Source organism: Monopterus albus, unplaced genomic scaffold (assembly GCF_001952655.1).
Source record: "Monopterus albus unplaced genomic scaffold, M_albus_1.0 scaffold396.1, whole genome shotgun sequence".
Taxonomy (NCBI): domain Eukaryota; kingdom Metazoa; phylum Chordata; class Actinopteri; order Synbranchiformes; family Synbranchidae; genus Monopterus; species Monopterus albus.
Window position 1 is genome coordinate 197914 of NW_018128276.1, and position 15904 is coordinate 213817.

General features: G+C 41.5%; 2 protein-coding genes across 2 annotated transcripts; one reads left to right on the forward strand and one right to left on the reverse strand.

The window, feature by feature from the left end:
- Positions 1-180: 180 nt before the first annotated feature.
- Positions 181-6563, reverse strand: LOC109951558 (nuclear factor of activated T-cells, cytoplasmic 4-like). The gene is made up of 5 exons (XM_020586129.1): positions 5976-6563; positions 2325-2491; positions 1406-1918; positions 1143-1318; positions 181-427 (listed from the first exon to the last, which is right to left on the reverse strand). Exons 1-5 carry the CDS (start codon positions 6166-6168, stop codon positions 181-183), a joined length of 1296 nt encoding a protein of 431 aa, XP_020441785.1. The 5' UTR covers positions 6169-6563.
- Positions 6564-12104: 5541 nt separating this feature from the next.
- On the forward strand, positions 12105-13754 carry ltb4r2b (leukotriene B4 receptor 2b). Its single transcript, XM_020586130.1, has 4 exons — positions 12105-12689; positions 13058-13258; positions 13364-13407; positions 13505-13754. Exons 1-4 carry the CDS (start codon positions 12105-12107, stop codon positions 13752-13754), a joined length of 1080 nt encoding a protein of 359 aa, XP_020441786.1.
- Positions 13755-15904: the final 2150 nt, after the last annotated feature.

Below are 15904 nucleotides of genomic sequence, written 5' to 3' on the forward strand. Positions count from 1 at the left end.
AGCGGTGGGATTGAACTGTGATGAGGCCACCAGCAGTGAGCCACAACGTGTGTCCCACAATAAGACTATGTTTGGGTACTATAAACACAAAACTAAATTTTTACCTGTGCTTGATCAGAAATTACATTCAGTGTAGGCAAAGATTTCAAAATAATCATGTTGTTTAAGCAATTTCATATTTCAAAGGATGTTTCTTCTGACAAATCTATATTGTTGTAAAAATGTGATTCCATCTTTCAGGTGCTGTGTGAATCTGTTTTTCACCTTAACAACAGGATGTCCTGTCGGTGCAGCCTTGACAGCTCCTCTGCTCCCTTCTGTCTCATAGTGGGCTCTGTGGTGTGGACGGGGCTGCACCTCAATGCGCAGCTCATACTGGTCAAACTGGGGTGGCAGCGGCCAGTCCAGTGGTGGTAGAGCATTAGGTCTGTAGGTACATGTGAACAGAAAATCATTAGACAGGGAACAGATCACACGACTGAGTGAAGACGCACAGCAGATGCCAGTGAATAAATATTCCGCAGGCCAAGTCATGACATTTACATATAATTCACACATGCCAACATGACAGGTGCAAAACACTTTGAAACGCAGTACACAGTGAGTGAAAAAAACAACGTTTGTGTTATTTTTTTGTCATTTGGTTCATTAAATGCACTTCTATATTTACATTCCTATTGTGAATCTAGACCTTTGTGTTTACTGGTACTGTTAAATTGTATTTTCAGTTAGTGTATATACATTTGTTGTGTAAGGTGCTAATCACGTCGCATCCACATCTACTGTTTTATTACCATAAAAAGTTCATTTGGTTTTAGTCTTGGTCTGGCAAGACATCTTTTCTTCTTCTTCTTTGTTTTTTTAATTAAACATGGGTGAATCCAGTCCATTTCTTTCAAGGGCAGATACAGTACAACCACAATGACCTACTGCAAATCTTGCCTGATAAATCACAAGATGGGACTTGGTTAAATGTTAAATAACATCTGCAATGCAACACAGAGGAGCAGGTCGATGATTCACTTTCATTGGAATAATGGTTAACATGAACAGGCAAAGGAAAACCCTTTTCATAAACTGAGCATTCTGGATTTAAAACATCCCCATGTGTAGGATTTAACTTTGTTTATGTATATCTTTGCCTGAACAGAGGGCTGTGGGCGCTGGCTCGTGTTCTGCCCCAGGCCAGAGTAGGAGGCACAGAGAGGTAGTCCATGCCCAGAGAGGGGGGCTCTCTCCTGGTCTGCTGGGTCTCTGGCAGTGGGCAGGGGGTGCTGTGGCCTGGTGCCTGCTCCTGATCTGCCTCCCTGGGAGACACCTGGAAGATAAAAAGTTAGATTCACCACTGCAGACAAATCCAAATTTCATAAAATGTTCTACCACTACACCAAACCAGCGTCTTTACCTGTTCTAATGACGTCTTCCTGGTTTTCTGTGGGATACTGATGTCACAGCTGTTGGGCAGAGTTTGTGATTGATGGGTGGAGTCTCCACCTTCCAGACTGCATCCCTGCAGTTCCTCTGAGTAACTGCCCCTCCGAGAGGTACAGGGAGAAGCCAGGGGGGAGTTTCTGCGCTTTTTACCACCAGGAGAGGTGGGCCTCGATGACGGCGAGAGCCCTGAACTGTTGGTGGCCTCGTTGAGCTCTTCCTCCTCCACTAACAGTGAGTCACAGCTGGAGGCAGGGCTGAGCCAGCCACGGGAGGAGGGGCTGGATGCAGGACTGGGGCTGAGGGAGCCAGGGCATCTGTCGCGGTAGGTAAAAGGGTCCAGCAGGGGTAGATAGAGGCGCTCTCGGTCCCACCCACCACCACTGCCCATTTCCCAGTAGCTGGAGATGGGAGGTGCTGGGTCATCTTCAGGTGAGATGGTGGTTATCTGGATGCTAGGACACTCGACCACACGAGACTCTGACACCTGGAGAGAAGATGCTTCATTTTCTTTGCTTTGTCTCTCAGTAGACAGACATCTCAAATGTAAGGATCTGTTTCATATCACTAGAAACATTTAGATTTGGGCTGCTGATCAGACAACACAACCAGTGAAAACCACTGTAAATGTCGGGGAAATTGTAATAGACACTTTTTTCACTTTTTCAAACGCAGAGAATTAAATTAAAGAATTGCTTTAAAAGCAACTGATCAACAAGTGAAAAACACAAACTACAAGTCGATGGTGAGTGCAGGACCCACAGCTACGCTCACCCCATTGTGGTTTTCAATTAATTTGCTAAAATATGCAAAAGATGCAGAATGGTTCCTAAATGCTTTAGGTTGAAACTGTCCAAGTATAAAGTAGCAGGACTGTTAACAGGTTGTCTCACCTGTACAGAGCGTGCAGGCAGGCTCTCATAGGTCCCGCTGAACTCCCTGACAGGGGCCCTTCTTGGAGGTGGAGAATGCATCCCAGCCCGCTGATTGGCCGAGGCTGGCAGACTGGGGATGCTGATTGTGTGTCCTGCATGACTGGCAGCCAGGTGGTTGTCTGTAACTGAAATAATTATCAGAGTGAATGTTAGAAAATGAGGTGCCAAACACTGTGAAGACTGAATGCACGTGAGAGCATCCACAACATGCTCCTGCATCACAGCTTTGGACAAAAGTTGGTCTAACTTGCTAAAAAATGCTGATAATCAAATACTTCTAAGGAAGCGTGCACAGCTTGTTCATTTTCCAATATTCACCACTTCACTTCCACGTGGCAACTATTTATTTTCTAGCTGCTTTTATGTAAAAAAAAAAAAGTTTACTGTGTCACATTGTGGGTTTTGCAGATCTCTCATTAATCTTTTCATAACCACACAATGACAGTTCACTCTGAAAATCTACAGTTTTTTAACATCTGGCATCATTGGATGTCAATCAAAACATTGTAAACAGAACTTGTGGTAACAATTCATTTTTTTATTGTCACATCATTCATTAATCATCAATAAATATATATATATATCCTAATTTGGGTTGTGTCAGGAAGGGCATCCGGCGTAAAACACGTGCCAAATGCATATATACGAACGGTGGATTTGCTGTGGCCACCCCTAACGGGAACAGCCAAAAGTATTAGTAGCAGCGGTAGATTCATTAATCATCAAGCTTCCTCATCTGACTGCACTTTAATTGTTGCCATATGGAAAATGCATGCAGAACCTTTCCCCATGAAGTGTCTTCATACAGCATTTATGGTCACTTTCATTATAAACTACTTTCACACCTGTACAGTAAATAGCTTCATATTTACTGAACACATATCAAGCTTCTCATTTAACTCTCAGCTAAAATAGAATAAAATGAATTTCATAAAATGTTGAATTATTCCTTTAAATTAAATAATATTTCAATGACCTATCTACATTTTTTGTAATTGTATATTGTAATTTATCTTAGCACATAAGCATGAGGACGCTTTTGTGGCAAGCCAGAACATTTTATTCAGTAATAACTTCTTAAATCTGCTCAGAAATATTACAAGTGATTATCAGATTAAAACTGAGTGGATGCATTTGTTGAAACTATACTGCAACATATGATACATCTCAATCACCTTATCCTGATATATAAACACATAAGAAAACAAATATTAAAATAAATTAGATTTTAGTTTAATATTACACATTGTTCTGCAGTCTTATGGCAACACTTTAGTAAATGCCCTCCAGCTGTTTCACTGCATGCTTTCTATGTATTACAGTAACATAGAGTGAAGTGGGAATTCTAACCATATCATGAAGTTTACTTTTGGCTCACTGATCCAAATCCAACCTCACTAAGAATCACAAACCCAACTCTGCTGTTAATTTTGAAATAATGACTTGGAGATTTTCTACATATTCTTAAAAAAAAGGCAGGAACCATTCTGTACAAAACATCTTGGACTCCATTGAACAACCATCCACATGACGATGTGACCCCCTCAAGGCCACAGCCCTCAACACAACATTTCCCCAGATGTGGTCGGCCTCCACACGGAGCCAAACGGTAGTTACCCTGTAATGAGCAAGGCTCCGACTGATCGTTTTGAGCTGCAGTGGCGATGGGCCATAGAGGCAATTCTTTGGCAACGCTAAGACACAACAGCAACTGCCAACAAATTAAGACTTGAGGTGAACAATTCCTTCAAATGTTTCCTGGCAACAATAATATTTCCAAGTGATTAAAGCTGCACTGCTGAGGCGACTCTTCTGATGGTGGATTGCCCTCATGAAACTGATTAAGATGTTTGCGTACAGACCAGCAGAGCAGTTTATGAGACACCAAAATTTACCTAACACAATAAAGCTAAAGTCTAACAGACCAAATATACTGTAGTACTTTATTATGTCCTGAACTTAACCTCAAACAAGTGATGTTAAGATCAGCAGTTCCCAGCTTCCATATAGGGATGTAAGATGAATCTGAGTTCATGAACCAGATCTCCACATGGCACTACTGGGCACTATAGTGGAATTAGAGATGCTACTGTAAAATAACCTATCTGAGAAGTTGTGAGATGTAAAACAAGCTAGGAAACCGAAAAGACGTATTGCTGCTGTTTATTTTTCAGACATCTCTCCAATCCTTGCTTTTATTCTTATTCTTGTTTAGAATTTTTCTTGCACATTGATAGTGAATTTTACCTCTTCAGTCTCTCTTCCTATAACAGTTTCTGACAGGATCATCTAAATATTTGTAAATCAGCAGAGCAGTCGGCATCACTTTTCTTCTTTACTCAACAGAAAAGTCTCTCCAATCAAATAGACTGTTATACTTTATTCTGCAACCTAGGTGATTTGAAGACATGTGGAAGACAAAAATGTGGAGCTCATCGCTGTGGGGCATGCAAAATTTGAAAAATATTCCAGTCTATTCACATATGGGTAAAAGACAGAATTCAGTCGACCTCTTCAGGCCTTTTAAACAAGTTATGTGCAGACCAGCAGTTTATTACTACCAAAGTTTACCTGACAGCTTGTGACTTCCTTTCAAATCCAACAGATCTATCATAATACATTACTTTTTCGCCTAAATTGAGGTTGACTCGGCATCAGCAGAGCGCTGAGTTCAGGTATTGGTATCAGAGAACAAGTGGGATCAGTAGCCTACAGTCCTGCCTTTTACCTCTCAGCCAGCTAAAAGTTAATCAAACAAATAAAAGTACATCACTGTTCGGCTGAAATGGTCACAGCTTGTAGAGTCTGCAACTAATGAGCAGAGGTGGCGAGTCGATACTAGATTGTTTTAAGAGGTCATGTCAAAATAAGTTGTGTCACACTGGTTTGCATGTTATACCAACAGACACTGAGAGCTGGCGACATAAATGTGAACACCAGGAGTGACACCAAAGTGTCAAGAGAGCTAAGTAAGGCAAGTCGCTAACCAGCTTCCGTGAAAGTATATGGTCTGAATAGCAACAGTGAAGGACTACTCTCTAGTTCTCCTGCAGTTTACTTTCATGCCTTGGGTGTGGTAATACAACTGTATGCCAGTGTAGGCGGGAAACAAATGAGAGAGTGGATATGAGGTGTGTGTGTGTGTTAAAGTGAAAAATGGGGGAGACTGAGGGTAGGTGAAAGGGGGGTGGCTGTATGTGGTGCGTGTTTAGTACACAGAGGTTGAAGTTACTTCCCAGATGGCAGCTGTTAACTCTGCTCACACGCACAGCTGATTAGAAACACATTGAGTCTGGGGCTGCACGCACATATGCACAAACATGCAAATGAACACACGCACATGCGCTAAACAGGAATATGCACACACACACTCGGATGCATACCACACAGAACAAACACAATAAAAAGTATACTCGTGCTCACATGCTTACAGAAAGAGGCACGAAAACGCACCACTGCGGGCCCTTATGCAGCACATGCACGGTACACCCGCATACACACACACACACACTCACAGAGAAGTCGTCACTGCCAGGTCACTTAGACCTCCTCTATCTAATGTGTCCCTTTACTTAACGCAATCAAATATCCAAAAGAAGTAAGGCTAACCCAGGCTGCTGCTGCTGGGGGAGTCCAGGTGCAACAGGGAGCCCTCACTCTCATCCCCTGGAACGGAGCTCTCCAGTCCGGCTGTGCGCACCGGGGATGGCCCCTGACTCTGTCGCTGCGGCGGGTCCTCCTCAAACACCAACTTGAACTCGAATTCGCCCTCCTCCCAGCCCGAGCCCGGCGCGGCCCCCATCGCCCTCCGGCAGCAAGGACAGGATACAGATGTAGTGATACAGCGTCGGATACAGCGAATTTAACGCCCTTGATGCGCTTCAGAAACAGTTTTACGGAGGTATCCCCAAAACTTTGGCTTTCCTCTACGTGCGCCTCATTGCGCAAATATTCCTCCTCTTGGAAGGATTCCGCTTAACTCCGGCCACTTTTCCACGCTCTTTCTTGTTCGGATGTTCTTCAGATTTAATGTCTTGCGGTCCAGATCAAATCTTTGCTCAGGATATTTAACTGTCTTCTCCGAAACATACTTCCCAGATACAGGCTTTCATTCTAGCTCCATCGCCATCCTCTCTAGCTCGTCCTTCTTTTCCCCGTTCAAGACAGAAAGAGGAAAAAAGTTTATCAAATATTTTTGTCGTCCTTTACCCTTAATTGCCTTTGGGTGGGTTTCCCAGCTCCAGTTGGTCCGTTGCTCATTCCCCATAGGACCTTGTGCCTGTCAGTCATGAATCACCCCTGCCCAGCCGCCAGCCTCCCTCATCTCCCCCCTCCTCACTCACTCACTCTGGTGGTTTCTCTTAGCCACAGTCACTTCACATTTGCTTAATACACCGATGTGCCTCTTTTCCTTCTAAGATTTGGTTTACGTCCATGTCAGCTTCATCATAAAAACCTGCTAAGCCCAAAATATTAGGATTCAAATGTTCCATATCTTGCCATTGTAGGCCGGCTGCAGGGGGCTGATGTTAACTGTCAGTGAGTGCACATACTGTCAGAGGGCCTATTTCCTGTAGCAATGAAAAAGAGCCCCCCACACACACACACATGCACACATGGCTGTCACTCTTCCCTCTCCTCCCCCTTTCTTCTTTTTATTACCCCACTCCTCCTTCCTCTCTTCTCCCCACCACCAAACCCTAGTTGTCCCTCCCTCCTTCCTCTCCACCAAAGATCTGTTTCTCATTATCCACTGTAGTCTGCTCTCTGTCTGAGTCAGGAGACGAAAAACTTAAATAAACACACTCTCTCTGGCTCTTTCTGCCTCAGGATTCCTCCTCCCCTCTGTCCTCTTTCCTCGTCCTCCTCCGGTTCTCACAATCATTAAGCATATGTGTTATACTGGAGTTTAACTGGGGGCTTGTTTCACTCTCCCTGTCATTCTCTTGGGGACATGTGGGCAGGCCTTGGATCCTGGACTGAGCTCAAGATGTTGCAGTCTGGGTGGGGAGAGGAAAAAAGTGCTACCAGCAGGACTGACGCAAGACTTTTTGAGGCCCGAATCTAGACTTGATAAACCCTTCATCACCATCACAAAATCCCACATTGGCACTACTGGTAGCCAGTAGCTGTATTTCAAACTGTTTTATTTCAGTGGCTAAAAATGAATTGAACAAGAGTTAATTACCTTTATTTGGCCAAGTATGTTACACACAGTGAATTTATTTCCAGTACAGAACTGAGGCAGCCATCTGCGGCGCCAACTCATACCGATGGCTCTAACCATCGGGGGCAACTTGGGGGTTCAGTGTCTTGCCCAAGAACACTTTGACATGTGGACTACAGGCACCGTGATTCAAACCTCCTCCCCTCCGTTTGGTAGACGACTGCTCTACCCACTGAACCACAGTCATACCCACCAGTTTGGTTTGGAGACTGTGTAATGGCTGAAGGTTCATTTAGTTTGCTGTTAAGCTTAGAAGTTCATGTATGCACCAAACAAAGTAACTGTTGGATCATTAAACTCTTAAACCTTTCTGACCGTGGCACTGGGGTTGCTCCAGCTGACAAATTTTGCAACATTTTGAAACTGACAATCTAACACCATGTGCACCATAAACACCATAAATACCTCTGAGTAGAGTGAAACATGCACATTTGTTTCACTGATTAATTCAAATTTGAGTCTTTGTGACAGCAGGTTTTTCAACTTAGATTCAGTGTGGCCATTTGGAATAAGTATAAGCCCTTTCCCTTTATGCATGGTTGGACAAAACTTCGAATAGTCTGGCATGTTTCAAACATATCCTGGCCTTCATACTTAGAACAACCCATGGGGCTGCAGATATGCACCAAAAAGAAGATGAGATATGACCCGGGAAGGCTAGTTTTAAAGCTGGACCATAAATCTCTGCAGAAAAGTTTATAATACAGAAGTTTACAAATCTGGAAAACTATTTGGAAAATTAAGACATACATAGAAATTGTAGCTTGAGTTGAGGCATACAACTGTGAGGCAGTAACTCTTGTTTGAAGCAGAGCTAATACAAACACGGCCTAACCTGGCAAAGTCCAAAATCCAACTTGCGTCCACTTAATGTTTTCAAACACTCCTTATAAAGATCTTAAATGTGAAACCTTCTTGTCCTCTTCTGTCGGTTGACCGCAACATCACAGCATCACGGTCCAGGTTAATTTCCCAAACCTCAGTCAGTTAAACCTTCAGCTCTTCATCATCACCTACACTCCAGTTCAGTACAGTCAAATTCACAATTTTGTAGTTGACATTTACCGTATTTTCCGGACTATAAGTCGCACTTTTTTCATGGTTTGGCTGGTCCTGCGACGTATACTCCGGAGCGACTTATGTATGTTTTTTTTTTAAATATTACCGTAGATTGAAATTTCACATGTTCGTTATTTTCACACTGACAGCTGCGAGAGGGCGCTCTCGGCTTGTGTGCCAGTATCTACGCGCCTATCACTACTGTACCACTGAAAATGTAAACATCAACTTATAAAGACAACTGAGAAAGACTGACCACAAATGCCCCCCAAAAGAAAATCATATTCTGCAGATTACAAGCTGCAAGTAGTGAAATATGCAGCCGAAAACGGTAATCGAGCAGCAGAAAGAAAGTTTGGAGTGAACGAGAAACTTATGAGGGACTAGCGAAAAGCGGAGGATACTCTAACTGCAAAGAAGAAAACACATAATAGTGTTTTTCTTTTTTGGAGAACTGAACATGAGTCAAATAGTCTGTTGACTGCAGCTCATAACTGCTACCAATTAACCAAACAGTAATGTGCTGCTGCACTGACTTAATAATTAATATTTCAAATCACAAAGTGGCCTGACAGATAATAGATGTTAATTCCATCATCTGTTTTATCTGATATCTCTTTCCAGATTCATCCACTGACTTCAAAACATCTTTGGGTGAATAATGGCAGAAGGCCTCAACGGAGAGAAAATGGTGTGCTTTCAGATTTGGCTTAAAGTTAGCATAAACAGTCCTCATGTGGGAATCCTGAGGTCTTTGTTTGCCAAAATGTCAGAGTAAAGTTTTAGTTTCAAATTAATCCTGCTGTAACTAGTTGAACGTGAACTTGAAAAACACATTCTCAGTAGTTCACACACAGATCAAGTGTAGAATTTGGGTGGAAATTAGGGGGTAGAGCTGAATTGCAATTGACTTTCAAGTAAATTGTTTTAAGGACTGGTGCAAGGTGATGGATAAGTGCGGCTCAGGAGGAATGTTAAGTTTGCCAGGGGAAGCTGGGCGTCAACAGAAGAAATGATTCTCGTGGACACGTCGCCATCATGTGGTGAAAAGCAGAACGGTTTTACTGCAGCCATCCTCAACAGTCAGAGGACAGATAACCACGCTATCAACAGGAAATGTTTTGTATCTTGACTGTATTATACATCACCAGGTTTTTGTTCTGTAGTGGTGGCACATTTTGTCATATAGTTTACTGTATGTAATGACTTAACAGACTTGTTCTTGGACTGATGCTAGAGAATCACACCATTCTTTGTTTCCATGTTGAAATGTGCATCCCACAAAGACATGAGGTCCTAGCTAAGTAGAGGATTTACACTTCAAGCTAAAAATATTTTGAACGGAGTGCAGTTCTTGAGCTCCCAAGTAGGATAGTCCCTAGAGCTAAGTCCTTAGAACTGTCTGGTCTGAAAGCGCCTGTTTATGTGTAAAATTAGTGAAGTTCTCCTTTAAGCCTCTGTGTTTGTTTGGATTTTTACAAATTTCCTTGAGAAAATTCACTGGACTCTGGCTTTTCCATGTCAGCTGCTCAGTGATGAACAGATCACAGATAACTATCATATAAAGTTGTCTATCCATCTCCAGTGTGTAAACTACACGAGTGACATCACTGAACAAACACACGTAGTAAAAACTTTCCCCAAAGGTAAAAAAAAAACAACACTTCAGCTTTGGGTGTTCGCTCATTTCTCAACTTTTTAAGAAAACCAGCATTCCTGTCAGTGTCAGAGACTTGTACCAACTAGTGATTGTGAACCTTTACGTGTGTGTGTATGCGTGTTTGTGCTTGTGTGCCCAGCATCCAAGAGACAGCTAGGGGAGCTTGTGCAAGCATCTGAATCACCTCTACTCCTTTGTTCTTTTCCATTATGCAACAGTTTACTCAAAAAGTGAAAAGCGCCTCAGGACATATGGATACACATTTTGATTCAGGACACTGGGACATGTTAAAAGAAGAGTGCATGTTTGGTTGTTTTAGAAATATGTGCATACAGCGTTATAGCACAGATACTTGAGATACATTCCACAGGATGTTTGTTTTAAAAATATGTGCATACAGTGTTATAGCATAGATACTTGAGATACATTCCACAGGATGCTCATATATGGAGAAGAATAGCAAGCGCTTCAGAGAATTTGAAGGAAAGACACACCTCTGCCTCCCTCTCTAACCTCAGCATGTTGCAGCCTGTGACACAGGACTGATTCACTAGATTATGGACTGAACTAACAGAGACAAGGGACGATAAACTGTAAGAGTCAGACAGAGCACAGAAAAGCAGTGGGATATTTGAAACAATAAACTGTAAGTCAGACGGAGCACAGAAAAGCAGTGGGATATTTGACTTCTTTGCTGGAAAGGTCAGTCACTCCTGAACATTCACTGTGAAACTTGAACTACTTCAAGTTTGGACTTTTTATTGACATTTTTTCTTAAATCTTTATCACATTTTACTAACGTCTGGCTCTTTCCTTTTTCCCCATCTTTAAATAATTATTTACTTTTATTGACTTGATTATTTATTCATAGCAGATTTATTACAATGCTCATAATTTTAATATTTGTGGATTAAAAGGTGTCTCTATATTTTTGGCCTCCACAGCTACATACTGTACATGAGAGGGTAAGAATATTTTTTTATTTATTCCATTTATCCTTTATTTAACCAGGTAAGCCACAATGAGACTGATATCTCTTTTTCAAGACTGACCAGGCAAAGAGGTCAGCAAACAATTCAACAGTAAATCGTTACAACAATAGACACAGAACAATACAAATAGACAAATACAACTGGCACACACTTCAGCAAACACAACATCCAGGCAGTAATATTAGAAACACCTCTGAATATAACATAGTCCAGCACAACACCACCTTTAACTATGACCTCAATGATAAACATATAATTGAATTTATAGATTGATGAAGCTGAATCATTTTGAGCTTCATAAACACAGATGTTGAGGTGGAAGTGAATTGTACAGGTGTACCTAATAAAGTGGCCAGTGAAACTTTGAATGAATTGCCATACAGAAAATGTGCAGCCTTTTGTATTTTCAGTCACTGTCTTCAAAATCCAAGCCACAGTTTTCACATGACAATACTGACATTACAAATACTTAAATGTTACTAAACAGCTGTACAGACAACGTGACTAAACATTCTGACTGCCATGTTCATAAATGATGAAACAAGGACTGGTCATGCTGAGGGCACTGACATGTTCACTTACATAAGTATCTGCTTTCAGAGATAAACTAAGGATTTTGAGCAGGTGACGCGCTTTTGCAGCAAATCCATTGTGTGGTGCTGTTTGAACAGGTTCCTTTGAGAAATGCTCTTATTGTTTTGTAACTATCGGGGATGTTTTGAGAAAGACAGCAAACTGAGTGAATCCTGTTTTAGATTCTAATGTTGTCTCTTGTCCTCAGGATCAAACCCCCTTCTATCATGGATGAAGGTCTTTACCTTCAGCCTTCCCTTTTCCACAGTCATAATGACACAGATCATAAGGAGGACAGCCCTGTGAGTAACAACTTTTCCACAACTCTGGGCGCCGTCATCCTTGGTTTGGTCTTCCTCCTGGGTGTTCCTGGCAACCTCTTCGTCATCTGGAGCATCCTGGCACGCACTCGACGACGCTCAATCACCACCATCCTCATCCTCAACCTGGCGTTTGCCGATGGCATCCTCATGGCCCTCACCATCTTCTTCATTATCTACCTGGCCAAGCGGACATGGATCTTTGGTCTATTCATGTGTAAATGTCTGTTCTACCTGTGCAACTCCAACATGTACGCCTCCATCTTTCTGATCACACTGATGAGCCTGCACAGGCTGGTGTCCGTGGTGTTTCCCAGCAGAGTGTCCTCCCTGGCCAGCAGGAGGATTGTGAGGAGACTAATTGTGGGCATGTGGGTGCTGGTGATGGTCATTTCTCTCCCTTCACTGCTGTTTCGGGGCGTGACAACGAACACAGCTGAGAAGAATTTCACACGCATGGTTTGTGCGCCTAAGCACACCCTGTCCCGAAATGTAAGCAGTCCAGAAACTACTTTTAATATCCATTATGTGTTCTTGGCTGACTGATGAACTTTATAGTCAAAAAACATTCACAATTTCCTAAAGCGAAAGGCAGTCATCAAATCATTTGTTTTGTTCCAGAAGAACTCCAAGATATCTGAATGGTCTTCAGTTATTAAGGCATTCTATTCATTATAGTATATGAAAAAGAGAAGCAGCAAATACTTCACTAAGAAGCTGCAACCTGAGAAGTTGTAGTATTTTAAACCGTTTATAATTGATAAATGAACTCTATTTGTATCTGGCGTTGCCTCGTTATAGCAGAGTGATTACAGAAGCCTATGCAGTCATTACTGTGAACATATCTATTCTGTGTACAGGTGAGGTTTCAGTATACCTTGGAGACAGTGGCGGGATTCATTCTTCCTTATGCACTCATCATCACCAGCTACGCCCTCATCATGAGACGCCTGAGGCAGACCAAGTTTGGCCGAAAGATCCGCAGTGAGAAACTCATCCTGGCTATTGTGGTGACATTTGGCATTTTCTGGCTGCCATACCATGTTGTCAACATGATACAGGTGTGTGAGGGTGTATATACAGTATCATTTATTAAACAATTCAACTCACATCTCTGCTTTAAGACAAATATCTTTGGAAGGAACTGATGTTTTGTTCTGGCTAAGGTGGCGGCTGAGTGGTACCCACAGGATTCACCCACAAAAGAAAGGTGAGATTTTTTACACACCCTCTTACCTATTTTCACTTATATACTGTACTTTAAATTTATTGTAGGCTAATAATGCTACTAATGTGTGTACCTGCAGGTTGGACCACATCTCTCAGGCCTGTCGTGCAGTGACCTCAGCTCTGGCCTTCATCAGCAGCTGTGCCAACCCGGTCCTTTACACCTTCACTGCAAAATCCTACATCAAGCGGGACGGCTTCGCTTTCATGGCTAAGCTCTTTGAGGCCACATTGGACCAAATAGGAAACAAAAAGGGTCGGGTCATGGGCAAAGACAGTGTGGGAACTATAAATGTTGACCTCATAGCCACACGAGATTCCTCTAGATAAAACGGGAAGTAAGCATTGAATGAAACTGGAAAGTTGTAAAACTACGTGGTGGGTAGATTTTGTTTAAAGCAAGATTTGAGTCTGACTTTGCTGCATTTAAAAAATACTTTGCATTTTTTGTGGCAGTTGCAAAGAACAAAGGAAAACAAAGCCGAACTACAGAGTAACTAAAACATACATGAAAAAAAAATCCTTAACAGTTAAAGCATTTATAGGCAGAAATGGTTTATAACATTGTAATTTTCACAGCTATTAATGCTCAGTATTTAATATTTCATATTAAGGCTTTTTATTGTACTATAACTTTTCTTACAGCAGCTTCCCAAGGAAGAGCTAGAGTATACATTAATAAACAATACCATACAATTTACATGTTGATATCCTGCTTATGAGTGATGTATAGGGAAAATTAAGACTGTTAGTAATTAACCTCAAACTGGCCTTTCAGATAACTGACACTTAATCCTAAAGGACTTGGTTGTAGCTTATCAGTACACATTCTCATTTGGGCCAAAGAGATGAACCATTCATTTTTGTTTAATCAGTACAGGCTTTTCAATTACTCATTGCATTGAACTGACTAAAAGAACAGAAGACATTTCTTTATCATGGAAAACTCAGTGCCGGTCTTGGAATACTTGGCGCAGGCAGCGGTTTGACTGCTTGCTCCTCTTTGAAATGTCTGGAGCTGGACTCCAACATGTTCACACTTCACAACACTGAAGCAGAGATTCTTTGCACTGGTTTATGATACATTTTTAAGTTTGTTGCTTAGATGTGAAGTTTAATCAAAGGTTTTGATTTTCACTTTAATGTGGGACTTCTCATAATGCAATAGTGAGAAGTGTTACCAGCATTTGTTGCACAATGTAGAGCTCACGTTTGCACTATATGCTTGATACGTTTAAGGGTCAAAGCATTATGCAGTTCAGTAAAAGATGTGAGACTTAAGCTCTTTGTTTTACACAGACACTTTGTTCAATACATCCATGTTGTAAGATTTTTAACAGATTTAAGATTTTTGAAGAGAGTTTACCCACTTGCACTGATCATTTGGACACGAAGATTTGCCAAAAACAGGCACAATTTTCTATCGCAACTGGAAGGTCTCACTGACATTTCTTGGACTTGTACCTAATAACCAGCTACTGTTCTCAAGGAGTCTGGAGTCACACTAAAAAGGTAAGAACTACTGTTCTACATGAGCCAGAAAACAAACACTATAGTTTAACACAGTTTGCTTTATTTACTTGAACCTTACTGTTCATATCACAATACAAACTCAGTGGCCACTATTGGGTGTACATGTGTACAGTTTATTGCAACACATTACAAAAGCAGTGCCGTAAATGTGTTGTGTTTATCAGAGTTCATAGTTAAAGGGGCTGGTGTACTGGACTACGTTATAGTCAGTGCTTCACAATTTTGTCTTATTTTCATAATAGATGGGAACACAAACACCTCTGGCTATAAAGCAGTCCAGTAAAACACTATCACCAGCTATGAATCGTTAACACATACAGTATGACATTTGCAAGATTTTTTGCATTGACCGCATTAGATTGCATGCATATTTAAATTAGACAGTGTAGTTTAAGTAGTGATTTAAACACTTGCATAGGTTATGAATACATTCATGTTTTCAGGCAGCAAGTCACTTTGATTTCAAACTTACCTACAACTGTGAACATGGTAAAGAAATAAACAGAGATAAGTCATTCAAAAAAAACGTTCACTGAGGGACTCAGCTCTTGCAGTGCTCCTGTTGCCTGTAAACAAACAAAGGTGAACTGATAACTGTTCTAGAGGAGTGATGGTTCAACATTAAACACACATTACAGGCTGCAGAGATCGGACTAGTCAAATAAGTGATGCACCACAAACTATAGCCTCAGAATAAAGGTTGTAATAAAAATATTCACAAAGGTGGGATGTATTTAAGGTAAGAGAAAGCATTAACATACATGGACTTGCTATACAATCGTACGTAACAACGATCCTATTGTGAAAGACCAAAAATGCTGAATTTGTTCTCACCTTTAAGATAACATATCCAGGACAGACTTGTAAATCCTAAAGGAGAGGAAAACATGACCGCTTAGTCCAAGTTCGCACAGTAAACATCCTCACTTAGTAACTGTACTGTCAAA

What these genes read in the sequence shown, in the direction of transcription:
- LOC109951558 (XM_020586129.1), bottom strand. Translation starts at nt 6,168, where the DNA reads ATGGGGGCCGCGCCGGGCTCGGGCTGGGAGGAGGGCGAATTCGAGTTC. An exon ending in CCCCAGCAGCAGCAGCCTGG is followed by an intron (nt 2,492 to 5,975) that starts GTTAGCCTTACT and finishes TAATTATTTCAG; the next exon opens with TTACAGACAACCACCTGGCT. An exon ending in GCCCACAGCCCTCTGTTCAG is followed by an intron (nt 428 to 1,142) that starts GCAAAGATATAC and finishes ATGTACCTACAG; the next exon opens with ACCTAATGCTCTACCACCAC.
- ltb4r2b (XM_020586130.1), top strand. Translation starts at nt 12,105, where the DNA reads ATGGATGAAGGTCTTTACCTTCAGCCTTCCCTTTTCCACAGTCATAAT. An exon ending in ATGTTGTCAACATGATACAG is followed by an intron (nt 13,259 to 13,363) that starts GTGTGTGAGGGT and finishes GTTCTGGCTAAG; the next exon opens with GTGGCGGCTGAGTGGTACCC. An exon ending in GATTCACCCACAAAAGAAAG is followed by an intron (nt 13,408 to 13,504) that starts GTGAGATTTTTT and finishes GTGTACCTGCAG; the next exon opens with GTTGGACCACATCTCTCAGG.